Source organism: Chiloscyllium plagiosum, chromosome 15, assembly GCF_004010195.1.
Source record: "Chiloscyllium plagiosum isolate BGI_BamShark_2017 chromosome 15, ASM401019v2, whole genome shotgun sequence".
Classification (NCBI taxonomy): domain Eukaryota; kingdom Metazoa; phylum Chordata; class Chondrichthyes; order Orectolobiformes; family Hemiscylliidae; genus Chiloscyllium; species Chiloscyllium plagiosum.
The window spans coordinates 14,935,402-14,948,492 of record NC_057724.1 but is presented as its reverse complement, the minus strand read 5'-3'; the positions used below and the strand labels follow the sequence as shown (position 1 = coordinate 14,948,492).

The 13,091-nt window shown below is 43.8% G+C and overlaps 1 protein-coding gene across 1 annotated transcript in view; it reads right to left on the bottom strand.

The window, feature by feature from the left end:
• taf9 (TAF9 RNA polymerase II, TATA box binding protein (TBP)-associated factor) overlaps positions 1–7,392 on the bottom strand; it is a 16,857-nt gene extending 9,465 nt beyond the window's left edge. Inside the window, exons 1-6 of the mRNA XM_043704464.1 lie at positions 7,294–7,392; positions 4,145–4,226; positions 3,315–3,451; positions 3,095–3,229; positions 2,908–2,992; positions 1,155–1,268 (exon numbers count right to left, since the gene is read on the bottom strand). Coding sequence (XP_043560399.1) covers positions 1,155–1,268; positions 2,908–2,992; positions 3,095–3,229; positions 3,315–3,451; positions 4,145–4,226; positions 7,294–7,329 — 589 coding nt within the window. The 5' untranslated portion in view covers positions 7,330–7,392. The remainder of the gene's footprint in view (positions 1–1,154; positions 1,269–2,907; positions 2,993–3,094; positions 3,230–3,314; positions 3,452–4,144; positions 4,227–7,293) is intronic.
• Positions 7,393–13,091: the final 5,699 nt, after the last annotated feature.

The window sequence follows — 13,091 nt, the reverse complement described above, 5'->3', positions numbered from 1 at the left end:
CTGTCCACTACACCTCCAATTTTGGTGTCATCTGCAAACTTACTAATTGTACCTCTTATGCTCGCATCCAAATCATTTATATAAATGACAAAAAGTAGAGGACCCAGCACCGATCATGGCGGCACACCACTGGTCACAGGCCTCCAGTCTGAAAAACAACCCTCCACCACCACCCTCTGACTTCTATCTTTGAGCCCGTTCTGTATCCAACTGGCTATTTCTCCCTGTATTCCATGAGATCCAACCTTGCTAATCAGTCTCCCATGGGGAACCTTGTCGAACGCCTTACTGAAGTCCATATAGATCACATCTACTCCTCTGCCCTCATCACTCTTCTTTGTTACTTCTTCAAAAAACTCAATCAAGTTTGTGAGACAATTTTTATTCAATTTCCTAATTTACCTTGGTACTCAATTTTTACATTGTTAAGCTAACACTATAACAATTATCTTCTGGATTAGTGGTGCTGGAAGAGCACAGCAGTTCAGGCAGCATCCAAAGAGCAGTGAAATCCAGTATCTGCAGTCATACCAGAATCTGGTTTCCAGCATCTGCAGTCATTGTTTTTACCACTATAACAATTAGGACATTGTATCCCATTAAACACATTTATTGGTTTCACTAAATATTTAAAAGACTCAGTGTTAAGACTGAACCAAAAGGTTCTGGATTGAACCATGCTCTAGCCCATCTTAGCTGCCACTTCAATGCTTGAAGGAGTGCTGTAAAAAAAGATGCACCACTCCTCACAATATGTTAAATCAATAGACTGCCTGTTCAGGCACTTTTGAAAAAACAGCTCCTGAGGGGACCTGGCATCACCTTCTACAGCCACACTTGCATGACGTTAACGTGTCAAACCTTATTTGCGATATGTAGTACTTTGTTTGTGCAAAGTGCTGCCCGAAATACAGTAACTGTGTGACAGAAAACCACCAATTGACTTATGGTAGCTTTTACGATCCCTGCATTATCCATGATAGAAAGAAAAACTTCTATTTATGTCCTATGACGATTAGATGGAAATAGTAAAGGTAAAAGCCATGTGGTCCACATGCCCCATTTCCAAGATAAATAGAATACTCATTTTGAGCATTCTGATATTAAATTATTAATTAATCCACTGTTCCATAAATCTCAAATTTATAGTTTACCTGGCTTCACATTAGTTTGTGAGGAAGGGATTTGTACTGTAAACCTCTGGCCAGCTAATGATACAGGTGTTCCAACTTTTGCAGTAACAGCCACTGTTTGAGATGATGGAGTACCTACAAATGCAAATTGCAAGACATGAATTCCAAAAACTTTCAATATGCCTTGCTGATTACATTAAAACTAATCAAAAATCTCCAGAGCATTAATAGACTACAACAGAGATCACAACCATTGAAACTGCAAAGAAATCTGCAATTAATAGCAGCATTCTATTTTAACAATAATTATTCATTTCCTGATGGAATTGATGGGCATTCAGTTTCACCCCCTCAATTGCTGTTCTTATTTGTTTGAGGGAACTCAGGCAGGAAGAGAACATTTATCCCCCCCATTTATGGTTAACAAAATCTACTTCCAAAAGAACTTAAAAGCAACCAATGTTGATAGGAATTAAACTTCATGCAGATAAAACAAAATTTAGTAGAACCAAATATTGATGAGAGTACAAGTTAAAACAGATTCAACAACAAGTGATTGCATTCTGTGAAAACTCTTTTCCCATCATACTCACTGCCTGCCCCGCCCCGCCCCCGAACAGGTTTTGTGGTTTTGGTCAGAAGATAAATATTGAATAGCAAGTTTACCTTCTCTGTTGGGAGGAGGATTCAGAATAGTTCAGGACTAATATATCTCAGCAAAAAGATTGAATTTGTGCTAATCATGGAATCATATTGACACAAGGCTATAGGTTTACTTATGACAGAACAGAATTTGATTAGACAAGAAATAGAAAAAAAACCATCTTTACATATATTGAGGACAGTTGCCAATATCTAAAACACTGAAGCAATGTTTCTACCCATTTCCCATCACTATCCATTACAAAAACTCAAATCCAGATAAATTATATCCATATTTTAATTCTTTAGGCTTCTATTTAGCAATCAAGCCACATTTCATTTTGGGATCTGACTTGCCTAGAGGTACCATCAATGGAATCATAACACAAGGAACTCAGTGGCAAGAAACACAATTCCTTAATCCCCCAAGGTTGTCCATCATTTACAAGACAAAAGTGAGGACTTCGGATGCTGGAAATCAGAGTTTAGATTACAGTGGTGCTGGAAAAGCACAGCCAGTCAGGCAGCAACCGAGGAGCAGGAAAATCGGTGTTTCGTGCAAAAGCCCTTCATCAGTCCTGATGAAGGGCTTTTGCCCGAAATGTCGATTTTCCTGCTCCTCAGATGCTGACTGACCGGCTGTGCTTTTCCAGCACCACTGTAATCTAAACCATCATTTACAAAAAACAAGTCAAGAGGAGGGTGATGGATACTCCCAATTTACCTAAATGACAGTTCTGCAACACAAAGTGCTCAATGTCATCCAAAGTCACTAACATTTAGAAGAACAAGGGCAGCAGATATATAGGAATATTATCATATACACGTTCCTCTCCCAGCGATTCGCCATCCTGAGTTGGAAATATATCCCTTTTGTGGTAATGATGAAAATCCTGGAACTTCCTCGCTAACACCAAGTAGGTTTCCCAAGAAGGCAACTCAACACTACCTTCTCAAAGGCAATTAGGGATAAGTAATGAATGCTATCTTAGCCAGCAATACCCATCTCCACTGAATGAACTTCAAAACGTTGGAAATGTTAAGTCATGCGGGTTTGGGCAAGGACTACTGCAGTATCACACAATTATGAGCACTAACTCAGACTTGATGTAAATACTAATTTGCAACTTACCCAACGTTGGTGTGCTGGGCCGACTGGTAACACATGTGCCAACACTGAGCCTTGGTACAGTTATTCTTCCAGTAGATGATGTCACCTTTAAAGATGAGAATACAAAATAAAAAGTTAAAATCCAGCCAAAGCCTGATTTCTAAGGTTCCATCGGCATCAAATCTGATAATACTATTATAAAACGTACCTTCTTATGTAGCGACTTCAGCTTGTAATTTGGTGCTGTTAGACAGTATCTGTCTGGTGGCAGCCGAGGCCCAGCATATGGTTTAATCAGTGGTAACGGGTTCTGATTCTTCTGACGTGCAATCTCCAACAGAAACTAAAGACAGGTAACGTACATTTTTTAACACCATCTTTTGAATTAGTGTTTATCGTGAATAAAAATGGTTTTGATCAATACTTACATCTCTAGGCGGAGGGGATGTAAATGAATGATCCATTCGGCACTGAATAGCCAATCTGACATCATCTGCATCAACACTTGCTTTTTTAGCATGGCTTGAATATATTTTTGCATCCTCCAGTATTGTGGTAACATATCCTGAAAGGTAAAAGAATAATCAAAAGGCTATTTGCCAAAATTATTCTTTAGAATACTGCCCAATTTAAATAGTGTACCTCACTGAAGCACTTTAAGACAAAGGTGGGTGGGAGGTTAAAAACAAGAGAAAACCTGACCACCTCCAGTTTTAACAAAGGCAACGTGTGGGCTGGAAGCACACCTGTCATCAAAGGAGACTGAATGCCTGCATTTTAACTCATTTAATTTTGAAGTGCCTGCAAACATTGGAAACCCAAAATACCTGCAAACGTTAGAAAACAGAATCTTGCTACACTGTGTTGCGTGGGGGCCTGGAGCAACTGGAGTGCTTTCCCTGGCCCACCAAGCTTTTTAAGCACAGCACAATGCACAGCTGTGTTACCAGTTGGCCCAGCACACCAACGTTGGGTAAGTTGCAAATTAGTATTTACATCAAGTCTGAGTTAGCGGTTTCCTACAAGCTCCAAACAATGCTTTATTAAACATACCAGATATCCACTTCCTAGTTGCTTTCCACCACACTTAAAGGAATCCTATCAATCTGGCTGGCTTTTGGACAGGAACTTGCAGGGAAAAAAAGATCCAATTTGAAGGACTTACAAGAAACCCAAACTAATGGCCTTCCCTTCTGAAATCCACTCCTCTATTTTCTTCCAGCTCCAAGTTATTGTCAGGCCCCACACATTTACTTACGATAAGTAAACTCCAACATCTGATTAATAACTCTTGGTTCATATTCTGAGACACCCATATCCTTTAAAATCTGTGCCATGACCTGTTAAACATGAAACAAAATGAACAAAAACATTTCAGTGTACAATAATTATTTTGAAGGAATTCAACAACTCTTCACATCACCCTACAGATAACATTAATAGGTGGTCACAAAAGAGCAGTGAAATTATTGCATGTCGGCGCAACATCAAGGGCCGAAGGGCCTGTACTGCACTGTAATGTTCTATGTTTTGGCTCTTGTTACTAATACTAAAACACTTCTTGCCAAACTCTGACAATAGAAAAACAATGATCTCCCTCTTGTCCAAATGTTCATTATCTGCAAATTAATATGGGCAAAGCTACTCACCTGTAAGTTTCAAAACGCTTTCGAAATTTCACTCATAATCTAGCATCAACAAAGTACAGAACAGACAACATGAGACAGCTAGGCTGGAAAGTTTGTGGTAATAATGTCTAATGCCTACTATACCATGTTCATAGTATGTTTAATGAACAACTATGATGTTCATCATCACAAACCATCACAAAATGACTATAAAACCTACTTTCCAAAAGTATATTATTTCAAACTACACCAGAACGGTGAATTATACATTTTATGAATGTGCAATTTACTTTTGTTCCAGGCACAAGTCAAGCTGTTTTATAATGTAGTCCATCAGCCAAAAGCACACACTCTTAATTACTATTTTCAAACAAATCAATATTTACACCCAAAATCATTTTTCGCCCAATCTTCAGCTTCAGCTTTTAGGAAGAACATAACACACATCTTCAAATTTTGCACAAGACCCATGGTGACAAACCTAAGATTGAAACGGTGACTGGTGTACCTGGCCCATACAATCAATAAAAATGAAGACAGGCTGATAAGGCTGAACGGCTAACAAACCAAATGGGACACAGGGTTTAAATTCTATTTTCAAACTAAATTTTAAGCAAAATAATTAAAGAACGTTTAATTTTTGTTGTAGAAGACACATAAAAGAGGCTTAAGAGAAATGACATTCCAAGCGCTATTTTGAAGTTCCAATATTGAAACGAAGATGGATATTTCATTTGCACAACTGTTTCTCCAGCCACTTCCACACAACAAGTGATATTCCTGCCACTCAACAAATCATCCACTGTAGCGGTGGTCACTATGTCCCTTTATTGAAACTGATTAATTGTTAAGGGTTTAATAGTACAGTTAGTTTAAAATCCCCTAAAAATTCAGGATCTTTTTGTATCACTGGAGGTGAAGAAAATTAAAGAGAACAGCCAGGCAGCTGTCACCAGAGCAGCTTAAAAGTGCTAAAATAAAACAGACAATTGCAGATGCTAAGGATCGGAAACAATAACAGAAATTGCTGGAGCAACTTAGCAGGTCTGGCAGCATGTGTGGAAAGAAAACAGAGCCAATGTTTCGAGTCCTGTAGAAGCTATCATCATCAGAACGGACGCAACAGAGATAAAGCAACTGGGGGAATGCAATGGAGTCCTTACAGGAAGCAAGGTGAGAGGTCGTATGGCCCAGATAACCGTGCGAGGAGTCCAGAAGTGTGAGGGTCTCAGAAACATACACCTTTTTCCTCAGCCAAGGACTCCCCACCACTGTGGACTTTGCCACATCCGACCCATTTCTCAGATTTCTATCCTCACACTTTCTATTTTCTTCCACAAAACAAATAGGTTCCATCTCAGTCCTCAATTTCCACCCCGATAGCATCTGCATCCAAAGCCTCATAAGCTACCATTTCTGCCACCTCCTGCAGGATGCTACCATGAGAACCATGCCCCCCCCCCCTCCTCATCAGCATTTCACAGGGACCATTTCCTCTTGGACATTCTGGTTCATAACTCCTCCATTCCCTACACCTCCCCAAACAATCAGAATGCACAACATTTACCTGCTTCCCCCCTCACTCTTCAAGGTTCCAGTCACACTTTCAAGTGAAGCAGTCATTTACCTGCACTTCACTCAATCTAGTCTACTGTCTAGTCACTGCTCACAATTTGTGGGCAGCACGGTGGCTAGCACTGCTGCCTCGCAGCGCCAGAGACCCGGGTTCAATTCCCGACTCAGGCGACTGACTGTGTGGAGTTTGCACGTTGTCTGCGTGGGTTTCCTCCGGGTGCTCCGGTTTCCTCCCACAGTCCAAAGATGTGCAGGTTAGGTGAATTGGCCATACTAAATTGCCCGTAGTGTTAGGTAAGGGGTAAATGTAGGGGTATGGGTGGGTTTCGCTTCGGCGGTTCGGTGTGGACTTGTTGGGCCGAAGGGCCTGTTTCCACACTGTAATCTAATCTAATCTAATCTAATATGGTCTCCCCTACACTGGGGAGTTGAATTAGAGATTTGGTGACCATTTTGCAGAACATCAACATCCTGTACATAAAAACGACCCTGACCTTCCAGTACACCCTAAGTTCCCTAGCCAAAATTTCTGTCTCTGGCCTGCTGCAGGGCTCTAGTATAGCTCGGCACAAGCTGGAAGAACATAGTCTCATTTCCCACTTGGGGATCCTGTAAATTTCAGGACTTCATGCTGAGTTCAATAAATATTAAAAGTATGAACAGCATACTGGTGTGGACATGGACTGTTTCCAGTACAGGCAACCGATTTTCAACTACTCGGTCCCAGCTTTTCTTCTGTTCCTTTCCTGGTTTGCTGGGATCAAGGTTTTTTTTTCCAGGTTTGACCAGTCGGGTCCAACAGGGATCAGTGACGGAATTGCACAGTTAAGAATAATTATTGGAGGAAGCAAGTGAACGCTCTGCAGCCAAATTTGCAGACAACACAAAAAGAAGTGGAGAGGCAGCTTGCGAGAGGGATGCAAATGGTTTATAGATATTGACGAGGATGAGTATGAGTGCGAAGAGCGGCCAATGGAGCATAATGTGGGTAACGGGAAGTGAATAACAAAGAACAGAATATTACTTAAATGGGAGAAACACGCAGGAAGCTGCAACAAAAAAGGGATTTGGCGCCACTTGTACATGACACACAGGAAGCAGCACACTCTCTATTCTCCATACACTCCCCATCCTACAGGGGGGGGGGGGGTGTGTGTGTTACTGTGCCAGGATCTCTCCCCGTTTACATCATGCCGCGGGCTACCTGCGCATCCCGGGGTACACTCTTCGCCGCCGCCATTTTCCGCCGACCTCAGAGCCACTTCCGTCCGCTCTGACGCGTTTCCTGCAGCTGGCACGAGGCCACGCCCCTCTGGCGCATGCGTAGTATGACGACACATAGAACGCATCTCATTCTCACAACATACCAACACGTGTGTGTCAGTGGACACAGGGGGTGGGAGCTGAATATGTGTATAATCCAGGCAGTGGGGATAGAGAGACTGTATATACAGGCAGTGGGGATAGAGAGAGTGTATATACGGGCAGTGGGGAATGAGAGACTGTATATACAGGCAGTGGGGATAGAGAGAGTGTGTATATACAGGCAGTGGGGAGCTGAATATGTGTATAATCCAGGCAGTGGGGATAGAGAGAGTGTGTATATACAGGCAGTGGGGATAGAGAGAGAGCGTATATACAGGCAGTGGGGATAGAGAGTGTGTGTATATACAGGCAGTGGGGATAGAGAGAGTGTGTATATACAGGCAAGAGAGAGAGTGTATATACAGGCAGTGGGGATAGAGAGAGTGTGTATATACAGGCAGTGGGGATAGAGAGAGTGTGTATATACAGGCAGTGGGGATAGAGAGAGTGTGTATATACAGGCAGTGGGGATAGAGAGCGAGACTATATCCGGGCAGTGGGGATAGAGAGAGACTGTATCTACAGGCAGTGGGGATAGAGAGAGACTGTATCTACAGGCAGTGGGGATAGAGAGAGACTGTATCTACAGGCAGTGGGGATAGAGAGAGACTGTATCTACAGGCAGTGGGGATAGAGAGAGACTGTATCTACAGGCAGTGGGGATAGAGAGAGACTGTATCTACAGGCAGTGGGGATAGAGAGAGACTGTATCTACAGGCAGTGGGGATAGAGAGAGACTGTATCTACAGGCAGTGGGGATAGAGAGAGACTGTATCTACAGGCAGTGGGGATAGAGAGAGACTGTATCTACAGGCAGTGGGGATAGAGAGAGACTGTATCTACAGGCAGTGGGGATAGAGAGAGACTGTATCTACAGGCAGTGGGGATAGAGAGAGACTGTATCTACAGGCAGTGGGGATAGAGAGAGACTGTATCTACAGGCAGTGGGGATAGAGAGAGACTGTATCTACAGGCAGTGGGGATAGAGAGAGACTGTATCTACAGGCAGTGGGGATAGAGAGAGACTGTATATACAGGCAGTGGGGATAGAGAGAGAGACTGTATATACAGGCAGTGGGGATAGAGAGAGAGAGACTATATACAGGCAGTGGGGATAGAGAGAGAGACTGTATATACAGGCAGTGGGGATAGAGAGAGAGACTATATACAGGCAGTGGGGATAGAGAGACTGTATATACAGGCAGTGGGAATAGATAGAGAATGTCTATATACAGGCAGTGGGGATAGAGAGAGAGACTGTATATACAGGCAGTGGGGATAGAGAGAGAGACTATATACAGGCAGTGGGGATAGAGAGAGACTGTATCTACAGGCAGTGGGGATAGAGAGAGAGAGACTATATACAGGCAGTGGGGATAGAGAGAGAGACTGTGTATATACAGGCAGGGGGGATAGAGAGACTGTGTATATACAGGCAGAGGGGATAGAGAGAGTGTGTATGTACAGGCAATGGGGATAGAGAGACTGTGTATATACAGGCAGTGGGGATAGAGAGACTGTATATATAGGCAGTGGGGATAGAGAGTGTGTGTGTATACAGGCAGTGGGGATAGAGAGTGTGTGTATATACAGGCAGTGGGGATAGAGAGTGTGTGTATATACAGGCAGTGGGGATAGAGAGTGTGTATATACAGGCAGTGGGGATAGAGAGAGATAGAGACTGTATATACAGGCAGTGGGGATAGAGAGACTGTATATACAGGCAGTGGGGATAGAGAGAGAGAGACTGTATGTACAGGCAGTGGGGATAGAGAGAGACTGTGTATATACAGGCAGTGGGGATAGAGAGAGAGAGACTGCGTATATACAGGCAGTGGGGAGAGAGAGACTGTGTATATACAGGCAGTGGGGATAGAGAGAGTGTGTATGTACTGGCAATGGGGATAGAGAGACTGTATATACAGGCAGTGGGGATAGAGAGACTGTATATATACAGGCAGTGGGGATAGAGAGTGTGTGTGTATACAGGCAATGGGGATAGAGTGTGTGTGTGTGTGTATACAGGCAGTGGGGATAGAGTGTGTGTGTATATACAGGCAGTGGGGATAGAGAGTGTGTATATACAGCCAGTGGGGATAGAGAGAGAGACTGTATATACAGGCAGTGGGGATCGAGAGAGTGTGTATATACAGGCAGAGGGGATAGAGAGCGACTGTATATACAGGCAGTGGGGATAGAGAGAATGTGTATATACAGGCAGTGGGGATAGAGAGAGAGAGACTGTTTATACCGGCATTGGGGATAGAGAGAGAGACTATATACAGGCAGTGGGGATAGAGAGACTGTATAGACAGGCAGTGGGAATAGATAGAGAATGTCTATATACAGGCAGTGGGGATAGAGAGACTGTGTATATACAGGCAGTGGGGATAGAGAAAGACTGTGTATATACAGGCAGTGGGGATAGAGAGCGAGACTGTATATACAGGCAGTGGGGATAGAGAGAGTGTATATACAGGCAGTGGGGATGGAGAGGGACTGTGTATGTATAGGCAGTGGGGATAGAGAGAGAGACTGTGTATATACAGGCAGTGGGGATAGAGAGACTATGTATACCGGCAGTGGGGATAGAGAGAGTACGTATGTACAAGCAGTGGGGATAGAGAGAGAGACTGTATATACAGGCAGTGGGGATAGAGAGAGAGACTGTGTATATACAGGCAGTGGGGATAGAGAAAGAGACTGTGTATATACAGGCAGTGGGGATAGAGAGAGAGAGTGAGTATATACGGGCAGTGGGGATAGAGAGAGAGTGTGTATACACAGGCAGTGGGGATAGAGAGAGTATGTATATACAGGCAGTGGGGTTAGAGAGAGAGACTGTGTATACAGGCAGTGGGTATAGAGAGAGAGAGACTGTATATACAGGCAGTGGGGATACAGAGAGAGACTGTATATACAGGCAGTGGGGATAGAGAGAGAGACTGTATATACAGGCAGTGGGGATAGATAGAGAGACTGTATATACAGGCAGTGGGAATAGAAAGAGAGTGTGTGTATATATAGAGGCAGTGGGGATAGAGAGAGACTGTATATTCAGGCCATGGTGATAGAGAGAGAGACTGTGTATATACAGTCCGTGTGGATAGAGAGAGAGAGAATGTGTATATATAGGCAGTGTGGATAGAGAGAGAGAGACTGTATATACAGGCAGTGGGGATAGAGAGAGAGACTATGTATATACAGGCAGTGGGGATAGAGAGAGAGAGACTGTATATATACAGGCAGTGGGGATAGAAAGAGAGAGAGTGTGTATATACGGGCAGTGGGGATAGAGAGAGAGTGTGTATACACAGGCAGTGGGGATAGAGAGAGTATGTATATACAGGCAGTGGGGATAGTGAGAGAGACTGTGTATACACAGGCAGTGGGGATAGATAGAGAGACTGTATATACAGGCAGTGGGAATAGAAAGAGAGTGTGTGTATATATAGAGGCAGTGGGGATAGAGAGAGATGTGTATATACAGGCCATGGTGATAGAGAGAGAGACTGTGTATATACAGTCCGTGTGGATAGAGAGAGAGAGAGAATGTGTATATACAGGCAGTGGGGATAGAGAGAGAGACTGTGTATATACAGGCAGTGTGGATAGAGAGAGAGACTGTATATACAGGCAGTGGGGATAGAGAGAGTGTGTATCTACAGGCAGTGGGGATAGAAAGAGACTGTATCTACAGGCAGTGGTGATAGAGAGAGAATGTGTATATACAGGCAGTGGGGATAGAGAGAGAGAGACTGTATATACAGGCAGTGGGGATAGAGAGAGAGACTGTATATACAGGCAGTGGGGATAGAGAGAGAGTAGGAGAAAGTGGGGACTGCTGATGCTGGAGTACCAGAGTTGAAAATGTGCTGGGAAAACACAGCAGGCCAGGCAGCAACCGAGGAGCAGGAGAATCGACGTTTCGGGCATAAGTCCTTCTTCAGGAATAAAACTATACAGAGACAGTGTGTGTATATAGAGGCAGTGGGGATAGAGAGAGAGAGAGACTGTGTATATACAGGCAGTGGGGATAGAGAGACTGTGTATATACAGGCAGTGGGGATATAGAGAGAGTGTGTATATACAGGCGGTGGGGATAGAGTGTGTTTATATACAGGCAGTGGGGATAGAGAGAGAGTGTGTATATACAGGCAATGGGGATAGAGAGAGACTGTGTGTATACAGGCAGTGGGGATAGAGAGAGAGACTGTATCTACAGGCAGTGGGGATAGAGAGAGAGACTGTGTGTATACAGGCAGTGGGGATAGAGAGAGAGAGAGACTGCATATGCAGGCAGTGGGGATAGAGAGGATGTGTGTATATACAGGCATTGGGGATACAGAGAGAGTGTGTGTATATACGGGCAGTGGGGATAGAGAGAGTGTGTATATACAGGCAGTGGGGATAGAGAGAGTATGTATATACAGGCAGTGGGGATAGAGAGAGTATGTATATACAGGTAGTGTGGATAGAGAGAGAGAGAGACTGTATATACAGGCAGTGGGGATAGAGAGAGAGAGACTGTATATACAGGCAGTGGGGATAGAGAGAGAGACTGTGTACAGGCAGTGGGGATAGAGAGAGAGAGACTGTGTATATACAGGCAGTGGGGATAGAGAGAGAGTGTGTGTGTATAGGCAGTGGGGATAGAGAGAGTGTGTGTGTATAGGCAGTGGGGATAGAGAGAGTGTGTATATACAGGCAGTGGGGATAGAGAGAGAGACTGTATATACAGGCAGTGGGGATAGAGAGAGAGACTGTATATACAGGCAGTGGGGACAGAGAGTGTATATACAGGTAGTGGGGATAGAGAGAGTGTGTGTATATACAGGCAGGAAAGTGTGTATATACGGGCAATGGGGATAGAAAGAGAGGCTGTGTATATACGGGCAGTGGGGATAGAGAGAGAGTGTGTATATACAGGCAGTGGCGATTGAGAGAGTGTATATATACAGGCAGTGGGGATAGAGAGAGAGTGTGTATATATATAGGCAGTGGGGACAAAGAGAATGTGTGTACATACAGACAGTGGGGATAGAGAGACTGTGTATATACGGGCAGTGGGGACAGAGAGAAAGTGTGTATATACAGGCAGTGGGGATAGAGAGAGAGACTGTATATATGGGCAGTGGGGATAGAGAGAGTGTGTATATACAGGCCGTGGGGACAGAGAGAAAGTGTGTATATACAGGCAGTGGGGATAGAGAGAGAGACTGTGTATATATGGCCAGTGGGGATAGAGAGAGACTTTGTATAAACGGGCAATGGGGATAGAGAGAGAGTGTGTATATACAGGCAGTGCGGATTGAGCCAGTGTGTATACACAGTCAGTGGGGATAGAGAGAATGTGTATATACAGGCAGTGGGGATAGAGAGAGAGTGTGTGCACATACAGGCAGTGGTTATAGAGAGAGTGTGTATATACAGGCAGTGGGGATAGAGTGAGTGTGTATATACAGGCAGTGGGGATAGAGAGAGAGAGAGAGAGAGAGAGACTGTGTATATACAGGCAGTGGGAATAGAGAGAGTGTGTATATACAGGCAGTGGGGATAGAGTGAGTGTGTATATACAGGCAGTGGGGATAGAGAGAGAGAGAGAGAGACTGTGTATATACAGGCAGTGGGAATAGA